Below are 26724 nucleotides of genomic sequence, written 5' to 3'. Positions count from 1 at the left end.
TTCCCCTCCTAAAGTGTCTATCAAAACTGTTTAGTCAGGAATTACTTTTTTTTTTTTAAGGGTAATTTTTCCACATTCCTCTCTTTTATATTTCAGTCACTGGTTTTCAGGTAATAAAAGAATACTATTCAGAGAAAAATGCAAGTGATTGGGAAGACTGAATGAAATAATTTTGGTTTCACTAAAGTCTATTCTGTACTATTCTGTACTATTTAATACAAATCATTAAATGTTCCTTTCCAAATCTGAGCAGATCAGGGCTTGCATAACTGGCAAATAATTGGCTACCTTCTGTGCTCTACCAACAGCATAGCAATTAACTATCTCTGCAACACACCAGCACATTCCCTCTATGGCTCCTTGCATTCACATATGAAAATTAACCAACTAAAATTCTTAGAACTGCTTTGGAAGTTTTATTTTCATTGAAAGATATTTAAAATATTGAAACTGCATAAAAAGGAAGAGAAAAGAAATAAGGTGCAAGCAAAACAACAAAATAATTGGTGTTAGAAAAGAAATTCAGATGTTTTTACTAACTCATACAAAAGTAAGGCTAAACATGAAACATTATAACATACACAATATATACAATTAACTGTCAAAATCATTCTACAGGAAATCAATGGTCAAAAAATTATCAAGCTGCCAGACAGAATCAGATATTTTAAAATACAGAATACCTACAATGACAATGGGCATAAGATGAAAATCTATCTATATGAAAGCTTATTTATCAGAGTATCTGAAAAAAGCAAGAAATGAATTTCCTAAATGAACAGTGCATCCAGGGGCAGCCTTTTTTTCCAGTAACAGAGGGAACAGCTACTGGTCAGTTGCTTTATACATACAGTTAGAATAGAGGTGCCCCTTGGTTAGCCTTTTAAAAGAACTTAAGCCAAAATCCAACATCATTGTTTTTAATCTTGTGTCTCAGGCCTGGGGTTTGTTTTTTTCTTTTACAATCTTCAGCAATAAAGAAAACTATGGGGAAAACTTCTCCAGCAGAGCAGACTCATCTCTCAATCAAGTGGACCAGTTTCATCCCTGTGCTGCCTGGCTGCTTTGTGAGTTTCAGCAGCTCTGTACATGCAAGGTCAGCAACAGGCACATGCAAATAATTGATTTTGTCTTCTTGTCAAAGAAAAAAGAAATCTTTTCATTTTAGAGATCTTTTTACACTTTATAAATGTAATATAAGCAAGTTCTAAAATAACGTGCCACTTTGAAACAAACAAAAAAAATTTTTGAGAAGTCATTTGAAAAACATCAACACTAAACATTGTGACGCTTTCAACAATGTTATTTTTAATGTAAGACATTTTTCCTGAGTTTAACAGAGACTCATATATTGCTTTTAAAAAGTGTGGACATATGAGCTATGTTGACTTATTTAATAATACTTTTACCAACATCGTGTAAATTAATTTCTTTTCTTTTCAGTCTAAGATACATTAAGCACGTATCTTCTGCCAGGAATAAAAAGATAAGTCACCTGTGGATCCACAAGGCATTTCATCTTTGCAAAAAAATGACCCATCTGGGATGGCCTGAATTTTCAGTTTCACTGACCTTGCATTTGACTACCAAGAAACCATTTATTGTGACCATTTGCAGCAATATTGTGTCATCATTTCTGGGGATGAAGTAATCACTCACATAGTAACTTTATTTCAAGATCTGTCAGTGGGGAATTTTTAACCCAGTAACTTCAGAAAATGCAGATTGTTGATTCAGGGTCAGAGGGGAAGGGCTAATAATCAAAATGTCACATGGTTTGAAGTCAGATAGGAAATCCAAGCAGACTGTATAATAATTTCCCTACAGCCGTGGCTGTACAGTAAGCACTCTGCAATACACAACAGAGCTGGGCAGAGGTGTAAAAGCTGATCACTGTTTTGTGAATCTGTGCAATGGTATCAGTAAGATGATGGCAATATCTCAGAGGAACCTGTGCGTAGCCGATTGCACCTTGTTGTGATGGACAAAACTGATGGCAGTGCAGTCCCACATCACATGTTGATTTACAAATTTTTACTGGGGTACAGAAAAAAATGTCTGCTGGACAAGTAAGGATTCCAAAGACTGCTTTGCATTTTCCTCACCATTAAGAAATAATATCCTACAACATTAACAGAGCCAGAGAGTATCATCTCTTTTCAAGACAAAAAAAATGAGTCACAGAGAAAATAAAATACCTGTGAGAAAAACAGAAAGTAAACTTAAGACTCTCAGACCTCTGCCATAATTACAGGCCATACCACCCTGTTCTAGTACCTTGCAAATTATTCAGATACAGCTGGAAAAGCAGGATCATTTAGGCAGGGTCTTGGACAAAGAGTCTGGAGACCTAGTGTCAATCCCATCTAGATCAAAGATTTTTCCTAAGGATTATGACATGTGACTAAGATCTCCATTTCTCCGTATATAAAATGGGGAAAATAATACTGGGAGGTGGACAGATAAAAGTACTGTTATCACTACCTATGATATCCTAGATTGGCATACCTTTTTGAGGAGCTCATTTCTTTCTGTAATGTCATTGGCAGTGGAGTGGGATACATATACAACCAGTAGGAGTTTATCACCCTTGTACTGGGAATGGAGTAACAATTCACAAGGGCATGAAAAAAAAAAAATACTATCTAATGTCCAAGTTATGCATGTTTGAAGAGGCTTGCCTTGACTTTGCTAAATGAAACAGCTTCAGATGTGCCTCTTCTATTCTTAACTCAAAAAAATATGTATTTTCCAAAAGAAAACATTTTCTCCCAAGAAAAATCTATCATGAATACATACCACACTGTCATATTAGAGACAAGGCTTCTTTGTTTCCTCAGGTAGAAAGCAGACAAGGATATTTTCCACCCAAACAAAGCTTCAGCAAATAATTCCAGCTAAAAGAAACTGCCCTTGGAAGGGTGTGGGCCACCAGCAAATTCCATACAGGTGAGAAGTTGAAAAACTAGCATCAGTTATTGAAGACTTGGCCTCAGCAAGAGTCCTTGAATATTAATTATCTTTTCTGCTACATCAGGAGCTTATAGATATAAAGCCTTGCCACTCTGGTCGTAAGATCCTTCTCAGGTACCATCACCCTGCTAACAGAACGTGAATTAATGGTAGAAACACATATTTGAATCTGAGGCGGCCCAACAAAGCAGTCTACTGACAGAATAATACGAGCTCACGTCAGCATTTTTATGCCAGACCACATGAAAGTTCAGAGCTAAGACACAGATGATCTAGAACACTTGAAATAAATAGAAATAGTACTGTCTTTCTGCAATTTCTTGCAAACAGCATGTCTGTTTAGCTTTATGAGGACTGAATGTTTTCCTGGAGGAAAGACCACTCGTACTCAAACTCAGGAACATTAGTTTCGGTTTGGTGAAGCTAAGAGAGGGTCAAAAAATTTGGCCTTGCAAAAGAAAACTAGCCATGGAGAAACTAGCACCTCTTCCTCATTAGATTTATGAAATTCACATTCCCAGTACTTAGGAAATTGTACAATTTACTGATAAACAGATAAACTGAACTGTAAAATGACCTCACCTTTTTCTATTTTGCTGTGCAATAAGCACTGACTGCTTCTTCTGTAATCTCCTAAGAAAGCCTTTCATTCCCGTTATTTCCACGCCTTCAGATTGTAGAGCTTATTCTCTAGCTAATTTTTAAACAAAAGTTGATTTCAGCTAAATTCTGTTCTGTTATTAGGGACAGAAATGATATTGTATATCCCACAAGAGTGCACTGAGATACTCTTGCACTCTAGCTTTGCATTTGCATTACTATATTGTGATTGTCAAAAGAGGAAAAAAAAATCATTAAAAGTTAGTCTAATGAATAATAATGACTACTACTTAGAAATCATTAAAAAGATTTCTTAGATGGTCAAATTCAGCAGGCACTATCACAAAGAAGCTAATAAAAACATAAATAAGTCAGCATACTTTAAATTAATTTATTATTATTTACAAGAAGTTCACTGGAAAAAAATGTGCACATACACTAGGGCATACCACTACAGTCATAATATCAAGAGTAGGACTGGGAAATATTCAGCCACAAAATGTTGCTTGCTAATTTCTCAGGGGAGTTCATAGTCTAGAATGCAATACTATTACATAGGTATAGCAAGCCATCAGATAATCGTTTAGTGTTTATTTTCCAAAAGATATCAGGTCTACATTACATATGAAGGAAGCACAAGTGCATTGCCAAAATATCACTGTACATCCCTCTCAAAAGTTCCATTCTAACCAGCAAGTCTGCGATATTCCCTACATATGTGCATGTTCCCACACACGTTGCTTCTGTTTTGTGCATTATCTCTTACCCATCTGGCATTCTACATTCAGCAATTTGGAACAAAATTAACATTGATCTGGCAACTCCTAAATTGCTTAGAATAATTCCATCCCCCACCACCCCTTTTACTTTCCCCTTAGAACACATGGGAACAAAGGAGAGGCTTTTTTGGTCAGTGACCAAAAGGATTCAGAAGAGAAAGGAACTTATAAAATTAACCTGCACTTGATATATTCTACTGGTTCAGAACCTTGCAAAATTAAGTACTTACCAAGCATTATGAATCTGTCAACTGAATTCAGCTGTAGAAGTGTACTGGAGAGGTGTTGACTGTCTTCTGACATTTGGATCGAGACAGCATAATTTATTTTACAACAGTAGATTGGTCTTTGTAAAATAATGACTTTCAGACACCGATTAAAGTGCAGTTTGACTGCTGTTTCCCTAACTTCCTTTTAATTTAATTCTTATGCTGAATAGTTGTAAATTAGAAGATAAAGACTCAAATTTGAACATGCTCCATGATAAAGGGAGGACCACAAACATTTCTTTCCACATATGACATACAGTACATGAAGAAAATTTTCTTGCTGTTAGATATCTTCAATATTTCAGTATACTTGACCCCCTAGTATATTAAAACTCCATTACTCACTGCAACAAAGCATCCTTGAATGCATCTGTAAATACAATTTGCTCCCACTTCCAGATCATTTTGGACTGTCAAAATGAAGTAAAGCACCTTTAGGGTAAGCAAGACTAAAGGACAGGAATTGGACAATAGTAATAGGGTCAAAATTTGTCCCTAATATAACCTTGGATATCTGTGAAACTTACAGGTACTGGGCTTGGATTTTATCCATTAATTTAAGCACAGCACAGCTTCAGCATTAACATACATTCCTTTGTTTGAAAGCCAGCACTTTTGCTTATCTTTGGTTACAAGATAAGAACTGATTTCAAAATGAAAAATATTTAAGAAAATATTTTGCCCATTTCCTGGTACAATCAATGTATACCTATTAGCATTAAACACATTATTTTTATTCTCACTCAGCTATTTTCAGAGATAAGGTATTTGTGTTCAGTCTGACCCCTCACTTCAGAACATTATAAGTCATTGCAATTAAAAAAAAAAAGTCACAAATGCTTTTTAGCTGACTTCAAAGAAAAAAGATTCATGTGGAAAAAGAACAAATAAAACAAATTTGCTCTGAAATTACGTATACCTGAACGCATAGCATCTTTTTGAATGCTTTCGTAATCATGCCAGTCCTTCCTTTTCAAGCCATCTGTCCAGGTAAAGAGCTGTCCATCTCCCATCCCCAATGGAAGTGTCTGTTAAAAAAATAAAAATAAATATGTATGCATGGTTTGTATTATTACAGAAGAACATTTATAATATGACACAAGTGAGCAAAACTCCAATACAAATATTGAAACTTGTTTGTGGTAAATGAAGCTATTGTTCTAAATACTGCAAGAAAACCATGCATGTATTTCTTGACTAAATAACAGGAATATGTCAAACACCTCATGCTTAATATTTCTCTTTACAGAAATGTCTTGCTATGACTGCTTGGGAAGGAGCTTAGGAAAGTTAAATGGACCACTAAAATGGAACGGGTTTTCAAAAATCCCTCATCCTTCAACTCATGAAGTAACTCAATTTTTTTCCTAAACAATTATTTGAGCAAAATTAGACTTCCAGTTATTCAGGATCTTTCAACGTTCTCCTTTAGTTTTGTTTCTTTTGTAATAGCCAATGATGAGTTATTGGTACTCACATAAGGCCAGGCTCTTTGCATCAGAGGGACAGAGCAAATACACTGTAGGAGTTCCTCAAAGCACTTTCAAATCCTGTAATTTGTCTTTGAGGTAAGGGGAGAGAGCCTGAGAGAGAACGAACATGCAGCTGGTAAGCTGACTTCCCTATTCCAGACTCTGGTTTCTTGGGGAAAGCTAAGAGCAGCTAAAATATTGAAATCTCCATCAGAAGACTTCTAGAAACATAGGAAACTAAAGTAATTTGGAACAATCTCTAATTTATTTTGAGGTTTAGCTGGCAAATTCCAGACTTGTGCAGCAGGAAGCGTGATAATAAAGCCTCCTTTGCTCCCAGTACCATCTCAAATGCTTACGCTTATGCTTGCAAAGACCAAGAGCAACATAAGATGAATCATGATGAGTGTGGAGGAAAAAGGATGAGCAGGGAGGCACTGCGGGGCGGAACATGGGAAGGTTGTAACGGGCGGAGCACTGCTGCCGGAGAAGAAGGCGGGGCTTTACAGCATTATAATAGAGTAGGACACGCTTCATTAAACGCCATTTTGCCACTCCTCATATTGGTGTCTGTGTGGTGATGGTCCGGGGCCTGGGGAGAAGGCCCCGTGCCTCCTCGGTAAGAACGAGAACGGTAACAAGTGGTGACCCCGACGTGATTCCGAGGAGGTGGCTCGGCCGGCGTAGGCACCGGGAGCGTGAGGAAGGGATCCGGATCCGGAACTATGGAGGCCATATGTAAGGTAGTGATGGCCTGCGCCAAGGAATGGCGGGCGCCGCTGAAGGCGAGCGCGATACGAGCGTGTGTAGAGAGGCTCGTGAAGGAGGGAGTGATTACTTCTCCTATGGAGATTCTGCGGGAGGAACTGTGGCTGCAATGCACAGCAGCGCTGGCGGAGTTCCCGATGAACAGGGGATCCGCGAGGGAGTTAAAGGTGTGGGGGCTGATAAGAATGCTCCTGCGGAGAGCGAGGGAGGAACGGGAGACGTGGAAGGCGGCTAGAGAGGCACTTAGAGGGAGTGGGATATGCGTGGGGTCGACGGAGATAGAGGGAGCGGCGGAGGAGACGGCGCCAGAGGGGGGAGAGGAGCGGGTCAAAGAGCAAGGGGAGGAACAACGGGACGGAGGTTTGGTGATGCCAGCCGGGCTGGGAGAAGAGGCTTCGCGTGCCCCTCCACCACACTACCCCTGGGACGAGTTGCGACAGGCAGACAGAGCAGGACAACCTTGCCCTGTCGCGCCCAGTGAGCCCGAGGGGGAAGGAGAAAGGGGGGAGAATGAGCGAGGGAATGAGCGAGGGAATGAGCGAGAGAATGAGCGAGAGAATGAGCGAGAGAATGAGCGAGGGAGAATACGAACACCGAATGAGTGGCTCCCCGGGGCACTCATGGTACCTGACAAGAGCTGGAATCAGGGCGAGTCAGCGGCCAAAGATGGCGCCGGGGACAGAGAAAGAGGGCGGAGGAGAGTCACCTTCGATAGTACGAGACGAGCCAGTGGGAGGGAACGGGTGAGCGAGGATGAGATGGACAGCCTTACAAGGCGGCTTCAAGAAGTCTATTGGGGGGGGGAGCGCGAGGGAGGCGTGAGAGCGGAGGAAGTGGAGGAAGATGTGGAGATAGGACTAGAGCAGGCGCTGCGGCTCCTGCGGAGGCTGGAGAGAGAAGTACAAAAACAACAGCGGATGCTGCAGCGACTGGCCGACACACGATCCCAGGACGATTCCAGTGGCGAAAAGCCCCGAGCCGAGTTATACCTGCCAGATTGGCAACTATCAGCGGGGGCGGTGACATTACGGGGTCTTAAACTCACGGCACCCCCTGAAACGCCGTCGGCGCTGCCGGTACGCCTGGCGCCCGGAGGGCTCATAGAATGGACGCCCATCGACCCAAAGGCCGTGTATGAAGAACTCGGGAAGCTAGTAAAGGTAGAGCCACCCTGGACAAAGATAAAACAGACACACGCAGAGAGCTTCACTGAATTCTGTGACAGGCTCCAGCGGGCCATTGCAGAGTCAGACTTGCCCCCTGAGGCCCAGGGTCCGGTCATGACGGAGTGCCTCTGGCAGCAGAGTGATGCCATGACGCAGGACATCCTGAAAACGATCCCTAAAGGAGCACCACTTTCGGTTGTCATCCGCACGGTACTGCAAAAACAGAATCAGGGAACAGCAGCAGCGCAGGCTCTTGTCACGGCGGTGGACCAGATGAGAAAGGGACCACAGCGTTGCTTCTCTTGTGGATATCACAGGGAAGAGGGTATGCTGCGGTAAAACGGGAGGAGCAGATAAGATGGGTTCCAATGAAATGCATAAAACCTGACCTAAATGCACGTACGGGAGGGTCTGGGGTGTAACTAATCATTCTTGGTGAGATTCCATCCTGAACAGGGCGACGCCAGACGGGATGCTGCTGCATGGCTGCATTGATGTTTATCGCCGGCTTCATGATTCCGGGGACCGCAGAGTCATACTGGAGGAGATGAGCACAGGCGCACAGAGCAGCTCACTACTGCATCCCGTTCAACCCCGAGGCGGGGCCGACAGAGACTTTCCTGACGGGGAACAAGTCAACACAGGGGCGTGGATCTTGTCATGGTTTGATTAGAAATGGCTTATAACACTAGGCTTGATAGCACTCACAGTAGTAATAGCGATATGCTGCGGCTTGCTAATTCTGAATTATTGCTTACGGCATGTACGGCTTAACTGCTTGATAGACATGAGCATAGAGTATATCAATTAATAGTACAGGAAAAAGAGGTTCTAGACAAGATATTTGCATGAGAAGCGGTAGACTAGGCGTAGCGGAAGATCACGCGGTGTGACGCGCAGCCTAGGGGTGGAAACGAAGTGCACCTGTATGTAAGCTTGCACGCAGCCCACAATAAACGCCATTAGACGAATGGCTAACTAACCTGTTTGGCAATCTACCACAGTGGCTAATAGGACTGCTCGCTGAAGGCTTGCGCATTTTGCTAATCCTCATAATTATAGGCTTATGCTTGTGTGTAATACTGAGCTGCGTTAAGAAAGCCTTGCTGAAAGTAGCGGGCCAAGTCTGGATTGCTCGACAACAAGAAGGAGAACTTCTGGAGGAATGGCTGGGCTTTGGAGGGGGGGAATATAGTCTGTTGGAAATGAGCAATCCCGCCTATGCCTTTAAGGTTTTCCCTGAACCGACGAAGACAAGGACACCGCCTGCGTTAAGAAGCGGAAGAAGGGGAGGCAGCACACAGCTCCGCTCACGAAGCTACTAATGCAAGGAACCACCCGATGGCGGTCCCGTCGAGACACGCCGCACTTCCGCGTGTTTTGTTGCGTCCCGCTCGATATAACGAAACAACGTTGATGGGAGAGGGGGAGATGTGGAGGAAAAAGGATGAGCAGGGAGGCACTGCGGGGCGGAACATGGGAAGGTTGTAACGGGCGGAGCACTGCTGCCGGAGAAGAAGGCGGGGCTTTACAGCATTATAATAGAGTAGGACACGCTTCATTAAACGCCATTTTGCCACTCCTCATATTGGTGTCTGTGTGGTGATGGTCCGGGGCCTGGGGAGAAGGCCCCGTGCCTCCTCGGTAAGAACGAGAATGGTAACAGATGAGCAAACATGACAAGTGACAAGAAATGCTTCGACACTTTTTGAAAAAAGATGCAAGTATTTCTACCAAGTCCTATTTGTAAAAGGCCCATGGGCAGACCAGCTGAGAATAAATAGTGATCTCTCCCCAAATGCCATTATGCCAATTTTAAAAATTCATATAGGATCACTATTTTAGTTGATATTTTTATTCAAGCCACTCTGCCACTATGCTGTATCACACATTCTGACCTATGATGTGCTCCTTCTGACAGGCTGCAGCTAAAGTTCAGTAAGATCCATCTTTCCTGCTCCCAGGGAAAGTTGGCTACTCCCACATATCGCTATGTGCTTATCCAGAACTCCATCTTTTGCACGACTAACACTTTTTATGCTCTCTGACTACATGCTAGACCAGAGGACACCCAAACATCCCTAAACATCAGAGTAGATCACAAAATAAAGCCACTTAAAGCAATTCTCTCAGGTCCTTTTGCAAGATCTCTATTGCAGGGGGGAAGCAGTTTTGCTAAATGGTGTTAGCATCAGAGCTATATCTTTGCATTTGGCTACTACAGCAAATTTATCTTTCCAGAGCTTTAGAACTTTTCCCTCTTCCCATTTTTTTCTGCTGAACAGTAGTATTTTATTAAAAAATAAAGTACCAAAACATTAAAAATAAACAAAATCTAGATCTGAAAGAAATAGTACTAGATTGCAGGAGTAATTGTTTCAAATCACATTAGTCTTTTTTCCAAATGCCCAATTAAAAAAGGCAGTGTAAACACTGATAAGCAAACAAGATGTTTGACCGTGTCATACCATGAAGAAAGTGAAGAAATGATTCACTGCCACTTAGGAGCGACACGAAAACTCTAGTTCTGTTAATTGTAGCTTTAAAACAGTAAGTTGTGCAAAAGAAGGGATTATGTATAATGCATATTACAAATGTTAAGTGTGTTCAAAGGGTATGTGAAAACATGCTTCAAAAGCTGTTCTGGGGAAGCAGCATTCAATCAGCCTTCTGCAAAGTACTGAAAGTGCTATGAAAATTATGCATATGTAAGAATGACTCTCTGAACTTCACATTTGAAATACTATTCAAATATTGGACTTGTACATCTTTTCATTTTACACTACTGGCAGCACAAAACTGAATGATACTCAGTGGTCCCAGTGAGGCTGTCCCAGCATTTTCAGATGGGGTTTGTCCATTTAGGAGAAACAAATGTTTGCCAAGCTAAGGGTTGTGGATCTGGTAGCTAAGCTGTCTTCAGAGCTGGGATCCTGAGGCTTTCAGAGCTGCAGGCAGTGAGTCAGGAACGCCTGGCATGGCTGGCTGCCTTAGAGCAAAGGAAGCCACGAATCCTGGCTGACAAAAATCCATGCAGAAAAACTCTGCCTTGGGTCCACTGATATTTCTGTGGACCTCAGATGTTCAGGCCAAGATGCTGCATGCTCAGTGCTGCCCAGCTAATCTCTGCATTACTGAAAAATATCCAACTCATTCTGCTAGCCTGACTGACATTTTAGTTTTAATATCAAGGGTGAGTAACTTATGTTACATATCGCTAAAATGCAATCCAGTCTGCATTAATTCCTCTTTATCATATTTCACTAATTTATTTATGTATCCTTAGAAATTTTAGGGAGCTACAGGTATCATGTAAACTTTGTAACCTTAAAAGGAAAATGACGTATTTGTTTACAACTCGTGCTTTCCATACATCTGTTCTCACTTTCTTTAAGAATAGTTATGAAAGCCAGTGAGTATTTCTCTTTCATAGAAGTCATTTGCTCCATCACATCTGATGTTTCTTGAGGAACACCAGGAGCTAGCCGAAGGAGCTCTAAAAATCTATTTTCACAATTTTTGCAGAGATATTTCAAGTAAAATGCTCAGTTTTTATTTAATATATGTCATAGGTTAACAGCTGGAATTGAGGAAGATGAGACAAAAAAATCTATTTCATGTTATAAAAGTATCTAACTTTTCACGGTTAGAGTTCATTTCAAGACATTAATAACTTCTGTGCTCCAACAATGCTAATATTCTAAAAATGTTAAACAGCTTGTTTCTTAAAGTCAGAAGCATTATCCACAACATAGGCTGCAACAGAACTAAACATTATTCCTGAGCCCAAATTCCTAAATCATCCACTCTGAAACAAGCCAACTGGCTCTCAAGAGTCAGGCACAGAAAGACTGGCTTCAACTAAAAGTCTATCCCTTGTCAATATGGTGCAGGTGATGTGAACCATTGATCCCAAGAATTCAAGACTAACAAAACTATCAAAAGCGGGATAAACTTGACTTTTATGACCATTTATTATTCCTCTACTAACCTACAGCATGGTATAATTCTTTCCCTAAAAATAGTGATTTAAATGGCAAGTTGCAGCATACTGAAAGAGAGCTGAGTAGTATAGTTCACAGCTGGTTTTCTGTCACCCATTTGCATCTTGATGCCAACACTTTCAAAAAATATTAAACTACTTGTAGTTACTTCACCTGATAACATTTTCAAGTCTAATGTACCAGGGGCCTTCTTGTAAGCAGTTTAATAAATACGTTCACTGAAGTTAAAAAAAAAGAACAATCACTAAAAAACTAAAACTGATCTAGCAAAAGGATAAATATAAATTCAAATATTATGCAACAAACAAAGAGTATGCTGAAATCTTGCTGCAGTTCATATTTTGGAAGAGTTAAATAGCCCTAAGAGGAAAACAGGAAATGAACAAATCCCCAAGTATAGTGTTGATGGCGTTGTAAGTCCCTGCTGAAGGATTGGGCTTTTTTGTTGGTGGTGGGGGTTTGTTTGTTTGTTTGTTTTAATAAATCCCTCAACTCTTCCATCAAAATATATGCTGTTAAGAGAAATCAATACCATGGTGATTCTTCAGATCTAACACCCTTTCACTGGGGGGCAGGAATTAAATATAATGACATTGCAGCTTGCTTCCTAAGAGACAGCATAATTCCCCCAAGGAGAACTCTGAGGGACTGAACATTGTGGCCCTCAGAAGGATTAGACTTAATGACATTTACCCTGGGTACACAGTAGAGTTTTACTCCCGCAGTGAGCATGAAACAGGGCTTGGGAGGGGGTGCAGCACTTCACAGCCAAACTCTGCAGAAAGAGCAAGAGTTTTGCAGTGAGAAATCTGTGGCTCTAAAGAAGTCAGAGACGCCCTTAGTCGCTCAACTAAATATCTTCCTTGTCAGCCACTAAAGGAATTTCTTTTTTGATGTTACTATATTGCCTAACAAGATACAGAAGCACTTGAGAAAACTTTTCCCTTCACTTTACTTGTGCCTATGGGTAAACAAATTACATTTTAAAAGACCTTTAAACACAATTACTGGAGCATGTTTTAAAATTGCTAAAAAGACTCCTTCTTATACTTCCATCTCAGTAGGTTCACGTCTGCTTGTTCCAGACAAAGATGATTAGAAAAGCCCCCATTTTTAAAGCATCCCCAGCTGGCAAGTAAGCAAACAAAAAAAAAGTTTGGGGAAAAAAAAAAATCTAACATTTAATAGTATCCTCATTCTAGCCCTGTCTTCCTCTTGTGTACTCTCTCCTTTCCTTTTCCAGTGCTCCATCTTTCTGGATAATTTGATCATCTACACTATCTTGCATCAAGCTAGAACTAACTCTGGCTTGGTTATACACAGGCTATAGCCATCTGGTGCAATGGCTCCATCAGAGTATCTAGATACTGTTGCTACTTTCAAGTATGCACAAGACAGTGCAGGAACCAAATCCCAACCTCCATGCTCCATCTCAGAGAGACAAGTTCAGAGCACTTGAATATGAAGTCACTTCACAATACTGAATCTGCTAAACGACCTTGAGTCTGATTTTTTGCTGAACACATATTTAACCATAAGCTGAGGGACTAAATTGAAATAAGATTAATCACATGGCGTAAATGAACATGCTAAAGAAAGGCAACAAAAGGAATTCATTTTAAGGACAATGCATTTGCAATTACATTTAGGGGGGTAATGCAAATGCAACTCCATTTAAGGGTAGTCGATCGACACTGTGTTCCTATATATTTAAGACTTTTGTCTTTTGAGAATATACTAGATAAAAGCAACTGAAAGTTCCTCCACCCGAAAAATCAGGCCACAAGGTCATAATAGTGCAGAAAAGCAAAATGGGCTTGGATTTTCACTGGTTTCCATTAGTGTGCATCCCATATTTTGATTCTGTAAAACTAAAAGTTTAATATAATTTTTAAATAATTTTAACACATACTAACTTAGTCATTTTGTTTATCACTATTGCCTTTTTCAAATTAGTGGCTAATTATTTACTAGCTAGTGAAACATTTCTTAGATAAGTGAAGTTTTGATTATAGTTATTCTTTAGTCATATGTCATTATACAGGAATGGGACCAGCAGAGCTGATTAACTGAAACATGGTCAGGGTACTTCCCCTCCAAAACATTTCTAAAAGTTACTCACAAACAGACCAGTCTGTATCTATAACCCTCAGCCTGCTGAACTTTAGAACTACTTTTTAATCCAGGCAGCACCGTTATAATAGCAAGTGTCACTCTGCATATGAATAGCTGTATTTTGACTGGCTGTCAAGAAAAATCCTACAATAATTTAATATCCAACCATTTGTTACACCTGGCGTGCAGCTGTGAGTTGCACATTTTTAAGTGTTTCAGTCCAAGAGGGATTACCCACCTACAGCAACATTACACACAGCATCTGCTGTACTATTTGATTTTTACATTAACCTCAAACCTTTTGGGATGCAAGACTGATAAAGTATGACATAGACTCAGAAGATCCTACTCCTCTAGAGAAGATTCAACATCTGGTTCAATTACAGAGAATATGATGAGCCCACAAAGTAGCACAATTATCAAAAAAACCTCACTCACAGACGCTAGATTCCTCAGAGAGGCTAGGGCAGTTGGGGGGGGGGGGGAGAAGCTTCTCTGCTGTGACATTTGAGAGCTCAAAAACAGAAACAAGTGTCTTCATTGAATAACTCATTTATTTTCAATTTCACTCTGTGGATACAAGACAGTTAGAGGGGACTTAGGCAGAGGAAGACGATATGTCAATGGAAAAAAGAATTTATTTTTTTAAAAAAAGAAGAGATAATTATAGATTCACTTTGAGCCTGAGAATTTACTGTCAAATTCTAGAATTATTTTACCAAACACCAATACACAGTCAACTACTGCATTAACAAAACATCATTAAAGCTGATCAGCATAATCATTTCCAACTGTTTAATTAATTTTAGGAAATAACAAATCTTACCTAGACCATCGGCACTTGCTCCTGCCCTGCAGGAGATGCACATGGGAAAGGAATGCTGTGCTGTACAAGCACTGAGATTAGACGCTTTCAGGGATACTTCAGGAAAAGCACAGAAGCAACCACTGTTTGATTTCTCTTTGTTCTTGAGATAAAGCCTCAATATACTGTTTATAAACAGTGTTCCATAAAAAAAGATAATTCAGTTCCCCCATCTCCAGCTCCTAACACAACTCTCAGGACTCTAAGCTGCCACCAACTACTTAGATCAAGCAAGATTTAAAAAACAAACAAACAAACACAAAAAAAAAAAAACACACCACAGAAAAGCCCCCCCCTCCCAAAAAAAAACCTACAGAAAAAAAAAACCCAAAAGGCTGAATCCATACAGCAAATTGATTCATTCATTGATCAGAATAAAGTTAATAATCACTTTTTAAAATTCTGGATGGCTGGATTTACTGTCATACATTTATTATAAATCAGCTCTGAAATCACAGTGTGTCTTATTTCCCAAATTTCTGTTCCTATGGACACAGACATTCCCATGAAAGTGGAATGATCATGAAAATTATTAATTTCAAAAGATTTCTTTTTTTTCTTATCTGCGCTAAATTTTAACATGAGACCAATGAAGTGAAATATTAGCACTGCAGCACTGAAGCCAGGGGCCGTTCCAGTTCCAAACACGAGCAACACGCGTTGCGGGGTGGAGCGACTGGCTGAGGGAATTTGGAACAAAAAAAACCCAAAAAACAACAACAACAAAATGCCTTTTCCTCTTGAGGAAGAGTGCGATGTGAAACAACCCGGTCTACAGAAAAGGTATAAATCCAAGTATTGCGCTACCTCAGTCTCTATGCCTTTACGCGTAAGCTCTGGACACTACCCGCCTGGCTCTCCTTTCCTACTGGGGGGGGGGGGGGGGGGGAGCTGCGTGGGAGGAGGCCACAAACCGCCCCGAGCCAGTCCCAGCCGGTTCCAACCGGTCCCAGCTGGCTGCAACGCCCACGCGAGCACCTGCCAAAGCCGCAGCTGGCCCGGGCGCATCTTTAAGGGAGGACGGCACTGCCAGGTGTGAGGGGAGCAGCTCCAAGGGAGCTGCAGGAGAAACTTCAGTATCTTACAAAAAAAAAAAAAAAAAAAAAAAACCCAACAACAAAAATCAGGGTACGTGCATATAATTACTGTCTTTTAATTTTTACTTTTTGCTTTCTTAAAAATCTTATAAAACATTTTTTAAAATATGCATCTAAGCTGTTGTCTCAACCCATACAGCTGGCGGAATTACAGCCAGTTTAACAGAGTTGAGGATGTGATGAATTTCTTCATATTCTCAGATTTCCTGTGCCATTTATTTATTATGCCATAGTAAATAAGTGTTCATTGCACTGACATTTACATTAGTAGAAATAATTAGCCCAGCACATTAAAAAAAAAAAAAAAGCAGCATTTGATTTTTACTTTGCAACATCTGAATGACTCAAGGTCCTTTATTTCATTTTTGAAACACTTAAATCAGACTTTCTGTGCTTTTAGTTCTACAATATCACGGACAATCCAGCAATATCATACCATCAATTCCAAATCACAGCTTTTAGTAACATTATTTAGAAAATGCCAACCTCTCCATGAATTTTGCTACTGAGAAATTTTATAGACAGATATTAAATCCATTATTGCTGCACTATGGTTACACTGTTAAGGGCACCAAAGGGCAGGAAAAAAACACAAGTTTAGCTGCAAATACCATGTTCACTTGGCCATGCTGTACATTCTCCATTTTTCACAATGAGGATATTTTCTTCGCGCAGTCATATAGGAACTACACAATTAACAGTAACAGGACTGGAAAATGGCACAGGAATCTATGCCACATGTGGTCAAGCCAATTAAGTCAACAATGCTGACGGAACCTGAACTTTTTCATTTCTGATTTGTGATGGTATGGAAAAAGAGTCGCCACAGGAATTCCTTGTAACCTTAACTGTAGTGTTTAAACAAGCGTTGTAATCACTGCTGTGTCAATAGTTTCGATCCTGTTCAAAGACAGTATCAATGAAGCCTACTGAAAATAGCCCCAATTAACAACTTAAAATGCATTCTCTAGGGTTTTTTTTTTTTTTTTAAACTTGAATAATCAAAATAGCTTATTCTTTATCTCCAGCATCTGGCAGGCAGCCAGGCCACTAAGGAAACAGAAACTTAGGGCTATTTTTATCCTTATCTTGTCCCCTCAAACATCTTCCCTATCTTCTCACCTTCTTTCTTGACTCTTTAAACCCACCCCACTCTGCACCCTCTTCTGAATCTCTTTTGCTGTCTGGGGCCCATATCTTTAATAAACTTTACTGAAAACTTCTTTCACTATCTGTTGAGAACAACTAATCACCAAAATCTGGAACGTGGCAGAGATTTTAATCTTGTCTGAAACATCCCACCAGGAAACTTAAGTCATGTCCCCCCCCATCCTCAGCTACTAGCTGAAGGCACAAAATAAAGTTTCCAAAAGTTGAATTTGGAAACATCACAGGCTACCGCTACCAGAATTTGAAGGTCCAAAGGACTTAAAACTAATTCCCCCTCCATCCACATTCTGCTTCTCCCTTTCCCCTCATGTCTCTGGAATAAGGCAAAGGGCCATAAAAGAACAAGACGACAAACAGGCTGAGATCCTGGTGGTTGAAGAATGCTGAAAATTTTTACTGCTTCTGACACTGAAAGTGTTTTCAATCTTCACTTTATAGATTGGTAACCCAGAAGATCAAAGTTCTATAAGAGGAAGATGTCTGCAGCTTTAGAGGGCCTCAGCCTGTCTGTTTAATTGCTGCACATAGGAATGAATCAGAAGTCCTGGGTCAGAACAAGAGGTCCTCTAAGTCCAGAATACTACCCATTAGTCATATGCTTAAATCCTGAAATAAGTAGGGGGCAGAATGATTCATCCATATGATAAGCTTGATTCTTAACTGTTACAAATTAATTTTGAAGCATGAACTTAACTAGAACCTTCTCCTAGTTTTGTAAACCATGTCTGTAGGTGTATTTGTATGTCTTTGAACCTTTCAGAATTCTTGGTGCTTCTAACATCCTTCTGCAGTCACCTCTATAACCTAATCATGCGTTAAGAGAATTTTCTTCTCCCTTTTCTGAATCCTTACAGAAACACTTCTACACCTGAGCAAGACAGTTTAGAGTCTATTTACACTCAGTGGAGATGTAATCAATATAATCAATGGAATTTGCAGCATAATTCATCTCATTCCATAAGTCTACATTTGCTCAGAACTGTACTGCAAACTTTGCCGGCTCTATCTATCTTCATCAAGTGCTATAGGAGCTTAGACAACTAGAAGAGATTTAGACAGCTACATTTTAGTAATGCAGGGCTCTATTCAGTTGTCCAGACAGAATTTCAGTACAGTTTGAGATGCCATTGGGCGTTCTGCTTAGCCTCCAGCTCCAGTGCTAGACCAATATGTCTCCTGTGTAACACTTGACAGACCCACAGTAATAGGGTGCCTTAAGGCAACCCAAAGAGTTCTTGTCTTTTAAAGTAGTGGCCTCTATCTCTTCTTGAAATTGCAGGCTAGGAAGTTTCCTTAAACACTCTCTCTGTTTTTTCCTTACCACTTGGAACACTGGGACTCTGTCAATATGATAATGCATTATGATGCCAAATATACATATTTTTCATACATATCCAAGTCTTCCCAAAGCACTGAAAGCTCAGTTTGGAAGCAGTCTTGAGGTCTAGTTTATAGAAGGAGAAAATGTAAGTTACTAAAGTCTACTGGTTCTTTCACCTATAAACTGCAGTTTCTGGTGCTGCAGTAAGGATATTCAATCCTCTTCTCATTTTGCTTCTGGAAAAGAAACTACCACAGAATGCTAATTGAGGCAAAACATGAAATTTTGTCATCTGTTTTCAATATTTAGTCCATTCATTCTAGGATTTGACCCCGGAAAAGAAATAGCAGGGAGGGAGAAATTAAAAACACTTATTTATCTATGTACTTCTATTAAATTTTTTTTTCTCCATTTCACAGATGAAGGAACAGTACAGGAAGAATACAAGAACTCTGATCCCCTTCTTCACGTGTTCTGAAAAAGCATTAAAATGTATAAGGACAGCATGCAGATACTGGCTGAGTTTTAAAAACATCACAATTTCCTATTGACTCAGTGGATGAATGCTTGAGCAACGGGTGAATGAGAACTCAGTAAAGATGCACTTGTCTACTAGAAAGTTATGATTTATCATGTCAAACTATGGAAGTGTCTAATAATATGCATTGATGTAAGAAGACTAGCAGCTTCTTTAGCACAGATGCTGTCCTGCATACATCATTCATGCATTAAGAACCTGCAGTATGCAACGACATTTAGGATGTAGAATTTTAAACAAATACGTATTTTACAAGTTATCAGAAAAAGGGTTCACGGATTCTAACTTTCACTCCTTGTTGAATACAACAAGTCATATCAAGGCAATTGAGGATAATCTCAACATATATCAGAGTGGTGAAACTCAACAATGTTTCCCATTCCTGTTAATATCTAACATTTCCAAAACATCCATTATCACCTCAGTGAAAGGACCATGGCAATTTCAGTTATTTTGTCAAATGAACAATGAGTTACATGCTAGCATCTCTTATTAGGCTAACAGAGAAGCAACCAGCAAGTTGAAATCTGTATTTCCTGACTGCAGGCAAAAGTGTTCTAAATCCCCAAAAGAATAAGGCCGAGTAGGACAGACTAGTGCCAGGTAGCCATCCTGAGCCCATCAGAGTAGTACTCAAAATGAGCAACACACCGTAAGCATTAAGACACAGCCAGGTCATTAGTTCTCAAATGGTGAGAATTAAAACAGAAAAGCTGAGATGTGGAACAAAGTAGAACGTAAGCTAATGAAATCCGCTGGGCTTACTAACTCAAACTCCTTGCCAGAGCCACTTTTGCTGGAAGAACACAAGAAAGGATGAAAGAAACATTCCTACAGCATTGGGAGAGGCAGGTGGGATAGAGAGGCAGTGGCAAGCCTAAGAAATATCAAGGAAGAATGGAGTGAATGAAAAGGAAAGCATCATGTTGGACCAATATCTGACAGTTATTTGGACACTGATTGTCAATACCTCAAGCCTAATAAATGCATACCCAAAATAGTCTCATTGGATCACAGAATCATTGAGGCTGGAAAGGGCCCCTGGAGATGTTCCAATCCAACCCCCCTGCTCAAAGGAGGGTCATCTAGAGCAGGTTGCCCAGGGCCGTGTCCAGTCAGGTTTGAGAATCTCCAGGAACAGAGCCTCCACAACCCTTCTGGGCAACCTATTCCAGTGTTTGACTAAAATGTTTTTCTCATATTTAAACAGAATTTCCTGTATTTCAGTTTGTGCCCATTGCCTTTCATCCCATCATGGGGCGCCACTGAGAAAAGTCTGGCTCCATATTCCTGCCATCAGCTTTATACATATTGATGACAGCCTTCTCTTCCCCTGGCTAAACAATCCCAGCTCCCTCAGCCTTTCCTCAAATGACAGATGCTCCAGTCCCTTAAAACAGGGCAGTTGTATTATCAGTTCCACAGGTACGGGATAAAAACACTAAATTCCAAACTCCTCCTCCTTTGTATCTGCAAACCCAAACCACCATGCACACCACAAAGGTGACTTATGAAGCCTGGTAGCAGAACCTTGGATTCCTGAATGACTATGTTTTTATTTAGATTGCTGATAAACAATAAAAAAAGGATATGTTTTTCAGTCACTCCTGAAAGAATTTGTTATTTGATAGGTATTATACACATGCCACAGCCTTTCCCTTCTCTTTAAAATGTTAAAAAAAAAAGGACACCCCCACCCCCTCCAAAACCCATGCTAAAGAATCAGATTGTTAGTAATTTTGCTATTTTTTTTAATTTCAATTAAAAAAAAAAATCTATTTACTGCTTGGGACTGATTCATTTTTTAACTCCTTGGAGTCTGCAGTAATGCAAGGAGGAATAATAGAGATAAGGTATTGCTTATTTAGACTTTTCAAAAATATACATTTTTTCTTTTGTTTAGAATAAGTCTTCAAGTTTTCACAATGGAAAGAATCATACTGTTTTGTGTTGGCCACTCTACCATCTCAAGAGAAAAAAGTGCTTTTGTAGGATTCAGGTGTCAGGTATTTTAACCAGGAAATGTTTCTTCACTTATAAATATCTGTTCAAAGGTAATCAACAGTCATATTTTCTTAGGCTAATTTCCATCTTAAATAACTTGCTTTTAAACCCCTTATTAAAAAAAGCACACCCTTTCTCATCCTTTACTATTCAGAGTACTGAAAGCATTCTAGAAACTGCACAGAACAGCACTCTAAGCATAGTCAGGTATCATCAACAAAAAAAATTCTCAATTTCCTTGTAGTCTCATGCAACAGGTATTTCAGAAGCATTTCCTATTTTTTTTTTTTCCTGGCGAATCTTGTACTCTTCAAAAGTTTTGTTTTCTTCATAGGTGTAACATTCTTCAAATGTCTTTGGTACAGCCTGTTAACAGTTTTACAGCAAGTCTGATACCTCTGACTCAGCAACATTGGTGGGGGGGAGGGGATTACTCCTTATTAATGCTTTCCCCCCCCCCAATAACCCAAACTCACCAATATTTTCCAATAGGATGGATTTTTTTAGCATATTCTGTTGTAGTCTAATAGAAAGGTCAGATGCAGAAATGTATTTTAGCCAAACTTGCTATCTTGCATGTTTTGCCTTTAAATAAAAATGATGCTACACAAATTGGGTTTCTGCAGTAGTAGAGATAGCATATTTCATATTTTTGACTGCAGTATAAGGTAAAACTTAACTTTGCCTCTCAGAGTATTTATAAAAGCTAATAGCCTTCTGTGATACAGTTTTTAATTGTTATAGTAGAAAAGTAACAATTTTTAAATGAGAGTTTTCATGAGTTTTAATTTCTAATCTTTATAAATTACTATAATGTGAAATGGCTTCTGCATACAGGTGAAATACAGTAACCTTTTATTTTATATGTATTGCCCGAACATATTACAAAAAGCAAGAAGAATAAAATATTGATTTCTATGAAAAGTATTTTGAAGTTGCTTGCTGACCCATGCCACAACAGAATTCATATTCCATGGATGTTGATTTGCAGAATACTTGAGTTTTCTGCAATGCCCATATGGAATCTGTTATTTTCATGGAGGAGGAAAATATTTTAATGTCATGCTGAGTATCAAATAGTGCTATCTGTTTTTATATATTTTATATGTATTTTATAAAGTAAATATGTATTTTATAAAATAAACTTTTATGAAAAAGAACACACTGTTCTATTTGGAATGTCTTTCTTCCTGCAAGAACATCCATCAGGCCAAGAATGCACTTAAAAATACCAATTAAATGGGTCATTAGTATCTGATTTGGGATTTTGCAGTTTAAGAAAAAAAAACCAGCATTGTTTAAATAAACTAAAGTAACAATCTCACATTAGAAAAAAATAGTATTATATTGTTTTTTAAAGTAGAACTTGAATCAAACTAATCTGCTCAAATGCAAGTGTTAACTCTAATAAGCAGGCTGCTGATGCTCTAGTTCACATGTCATTACTAGATCTCTCAAAGAATTCTTCCTTACTTTGGCATCAGGCAATAATTTTCATTGTATAATAGATTTTCATTCAAATGCCACAGACTGCTGCAAAAAGAAAGCTGATTAAAGATAAGGTCTACATTCTTGTTCAGCCTTCTTAAGACAGAATATGATGCCAATAACGAGACCTCTTCCAAGACTTTTGGAAGCATAACAATTTCTGTGTTTTGTGTGAACTCGATCCTGGTTTATTAAGGCCAATAGCAGTCTTGCCATTGATCCCAGCTTGAAGAAGTTTGGAACTAAAGCAATTTTAGGTGGTTGTACGTTTTCATGGATTGTGGGAGAAGTCTAGGAGTTACCAACTTCTTAAAAAGATAAAATCAGTTCCTGAGCTAGGAGCTACAGCCTCCATTTCAACTATTTCCCCAGGTAAAGTCATCTGGCCTGCACCATGCCCCCCTGCTTTTCCTGGAGTTAATAAAATTGTTTTCATTCATTTTTTTCTTCTCACTGTGCTTTCTGAATCTGACTTAACTCTGCCCTCGCTCAGCCTCATGCTCATTCCCTTTCCTTTCTTCTAAATGCTTTAAAGTCAAGATATTTCCATGCAGATACTTACTGTTACAGGTAACTCTCTAAAATTCTAAATTGAGAGAGATTTGGCAGATTAGCATTGTTTAGCATACTCCCTTCACATGGGAAAAAGGTTATTAATTTCTTGCTTTCTACTAACTGAAAAATAACAATAGATAATAATGAATACCCAAATACATCAGTAGATTTTGCTCTTTTTACTGAATGGTGTTAATTTCAAGACCAGGTTAATTAACATTGGAGAAGATTTGAGGAATCTTAATACTAAGATACTGTGGCAGTTGCTGTTGCTTTTTTAATTTATAAGCTAAGCAAGAGTTAAAAAATATATATATACATATATATATATATATATACACACACACACACGCCTGTATGTCAAACAAAACTTCACTGAGTGATTTAACTAACTTCTGATAATTTTCAGGCAAATCCATAGCAGTAAATAACACATCCTTTCTTGAAAAGCTGAATCCTCACACAGTCTAGTGAAGACATCTGTTGTGAACTCAGAAACCGACGAGTCCAAGGAAGAGAATGAAACAAAGGAACTTTATACAGCCACTAGATTCAAGCTATTTTATATGCTTAGAATTTGTCAACACCGTATTTTTCACAGGGGAATAGAAAGTAAAAGTCAGTGTTTTAGCAACTCTCCAATAGGCTACCAACTCAATTCTTAATAGCTTTATATATAGTTCTTTTTACTTTGTGTCTTGCAAACTCTTTTCTTTTTAAGTGAGCTATCCCACATATAATAGGGTAGTAATAGATACAATTTTTTTGATGTGATACTACTTTCCAAACAGAAGATGGCTTTCAGTAGTTTGTAGGTGAAACCGATCTATGCAATTTGTTGCATTTATGACAAAACTGCATATTTTTGAAAAAGCAAGATCTGAAGATGACTCACCTATTACATTTCTTTAAAAAATAAAATCAAGAATTCTACATTTTGCATACATCACCACAACTGTGAACAGATAAAAACTGGAAGAGTAACTTGCACCTAGTTCTACACTAAGATGAGCAAGACAGGAAAATTCACATTCAAATTTTGAAGAAACTGCTAGATTATATAGCCACTTGCTATATTATTTTATAATGGCTCAGGCAAAAATCATGATTAAAAAAAAACCAAACAAACATACATCAAAACATATCCTATGTCACTATGGAATTCCTCCATACTCTATCAAAACTGGGTTCTCCCAAAAGCTAAAGGAAAAGGAGACTGGCTGTTGTGTTGAATTGTCATGCTTACTTTGCTAAAGCACCAAAAATAAATTTACAACTACATCAAGTTTTAAGTCATGTTTTAAAATGTGAAATTCGACCAATCACAGAATCATAAAAATAGATTTGGAAGGCCCTTTGAGATATAATTTTGTCCTATCCCAGTGCAGGACTGGGTATGCCTAAATCCCTTCCTTAAGGTATCTATTTAATCTGTCCTTGCAAACCTCCAGTAGCAGAGGTTACAGAGTCTTTCAAGGCCATCTACTTTAACACTCCATTATTTTTGCAATTAAAAAACTTCCCTTCACATCTAACCTGCTTTACCTACTGTAACTTAAGCGTCCAATTTCTTTGTTCTTTCCACCATGGACAGGAAGAACTTATTTCCTTTTCAGCAACTACGTTTCACGGACATGAGAATTATTCTCTCTCTTCTCTGGACTAAATGCTCTTATTCCTTCAATTTATCCTCTGGTTTTGTTGCCAACCCTTGAAGTATATGAGCCTTTAACTAGAACAGCATTACTTTGCTAGTAATTGGACAAAACTAAGAATGGGAAGTATAAACTGCTTATTAAAAAAGAAAAAAACCCCAACACATTGATAGTAACTGGACAAAGAACTAAAACACACATCTGGAGGCAATCATTTCCTCAAAATAAGGAAGATTAAATCGCTTTCCCCTCTCTCTGACTGACAATAAAATAACCCAACATACATATGTTATACATCATGTATATTATACTTTCAACCCAATCTCACACTACTTTAATGATGCAGCAATGCCTCGTTATGATTAAAGTGGACAAATGACTGAAATAGTTATAGATAACTAAGACAATCAAGCTAATCTTATGCCCCAAACCTGAAAAGATAGTAGAGTTCAATGTGATTGGTATAGTTAAAGTTACCAGACAAACTATTAGGAATGATGAATTTATGAACTAACAGGTCTTGTCCTTCTCCTGGTTTTGCTTGAATGAACTCTGATTTTTCCTCCAGTGGTGAAGGAATATTCAAATAATTTGAGTATGCACAGAAACTCTTCCCAGGGTGGGAGACTGGGAACAAGAGTGGAAGGAGGGAAGTCTTATGAGAGGTTTTAATGAACTATTTCAAATTAAAATAATGACCTCATTTTTTTCCTCTGAACCAAAAACTTTGAAATTGGACAAACAGATTATCTTCTCTGTCTAATGCCATTTAAGCTGACCTTTCCATTTTATGCCAATAGTTTTCAATTACAGAACCAATCACAGTATATTTCACTAAACAGAGCCTGGTGATTAATTAAATCTAATTTTATCAACAGCCAGAATGTGAATAGCATATTAAAATAGGGTGAAAGAACAGCTTTGATTGATACACTGAGTTTTAATTTCTCATTCCTTGTCTCCCACTCTTTTTGTGGGAATTGAAGGTTACACATCATTGAACAGGATAAGCTTCTGTAACTCAAATGTAGCTTTAAAGATTTGACCTTCAGTTTTTTTTCCTGCCATTTTTTCCCCTCTAGTATATAAACACTAAGTTGATAGGTCCGGAACTATGTGCTGTATGAACCGTTTTTAAACATAAAATTCTTATTTGAAAGACAGGAGTGACATTAAAAATAATAATCATGGTTTCTGTGACAGAAGTTATATCCACCTTTGCTAAAAAATGCTTTGATGGATTTGAGCAAAGCTTCCCCCCACCCCATATCCAAAGCTAAGTATTTAAATTCATGTTTACTTATTTACATAGCCTAATTTTCATAGGCGCCCACAACTCCTACAGATGTCAGCGCTCAATCCCAACAATGCCAGCCTTAGTTACCACATCTAAGCATCTCGTACGGGAGTTACGCTGGTGGTGCTGCACCGAGGAAGTCACGCAAAGATTTCGATTGTGCTCGAGCCACGTAAGTGCTGCACAAAAACCTGGCAGACAGAGCAACAGTCCTGCGGAGCATTTCCATAACCCGCTTCTCCAAGGGCAGGTTTGGTAATAAACTCCAAACAGCAGAGCTTGCTGCCAGCCTCCTGCGGGGCCCCAGCTGCAGGACCAGTTAGCCCCGGCCCTCGCAGAGGCTTTCTTCCCAGCGGGCTCACCTCTTCCTTCAGGCTGGCGTTCACCAGCCCTTCTGGCTGAGAGCTCAGGAGAGTCTCTGCTCTGCCTTTGCAAAGTCTCTATGCATAAACATGAAACACTCCTATTCCCTTCTCGCTACCTTGGCTGAACTTAATATCCTTATGTTCCCCAACAGCTGTGCTTCAGTGGCTCTAAGGCAAACTCCAAGGCTCCCTTAACAGCCAATTCTCTCCAGAACCAGGACAA

The 26724-nt window shown here is 39.2% G+C and overlaps 2 protein-coding genes across 2 annotated transcripts in view; one reads left to right on the top strand and one right to left on the bottom strand.

The window, feature by feature from the left end:
- GALNTL6 (polypeptide N-acetylgalactosaminyltransferase like 6) overlaps nucleotides 1-26724 on the bottom strand; it is a 547745-nt gene that overhangs the window by 341438 nt on the left and 179583 nt on the right. The window contains exon 2 of the mRNA XM_067297905.1: nucleotides 5541-5649. Coding sequence (XP_067154006.1) covers nucleotides 5541-5649 — 109 coding nt within the window. The remainder of the gene's footprint in view (nucleotides 1-5540; nucleotides 5650-26724) is intronic.
- Nucleotides 7620-9613, top strand: LOC136992120 (uncharacterized). The gene is made up of 2 exons (XM_067296973.1): nucleotides 7620-8352; nucleotides 8484-9613. Exons 1-2 carry the CDS (start codon nucleotides 7620-7622, stop codon nucleotides 8576-8578), a joined length of 828 nt encoding a protein of 275 aa, XP_067153074.1. The 3' UTR covers nucleotides 8579-9613.

Source organism: Apteryx mantelli, chromosome 5 (genome assembly GCF_036417845.1).
Source record: "Apteryx mantelli isolate bAptMan1 chromosome 5, bAptMan1.hap1, whole genome shotgun sequence".
NCBI classification, from domain to species: Eukaryota; Metazoa; Chordata; class Aves; order Apterygiformes; family Apterygidae; genus Apteryx; species Apteryx mantelli.
Note: the sequence above shows the minus strand (reverse complement) of the source record. Positions and strands in the feature narration are given on the sequence as shown.

Coding starts and splice junctions, on each gene's coding strand:
- LOC136992120 (XM_067296973.1), top strand. CDS start 7,620: ATGGACAGCCTTACAAGGCGGCTTCAAGAAGTCTATTGGGGGGGGGAG. Junction 8,353..8,483: donor TGGATATCACAGGGAAGAGG/GTATGCTGCGGT, acceptor CATCCTGAACAG/GGCGACGCCAGACGGGATGC.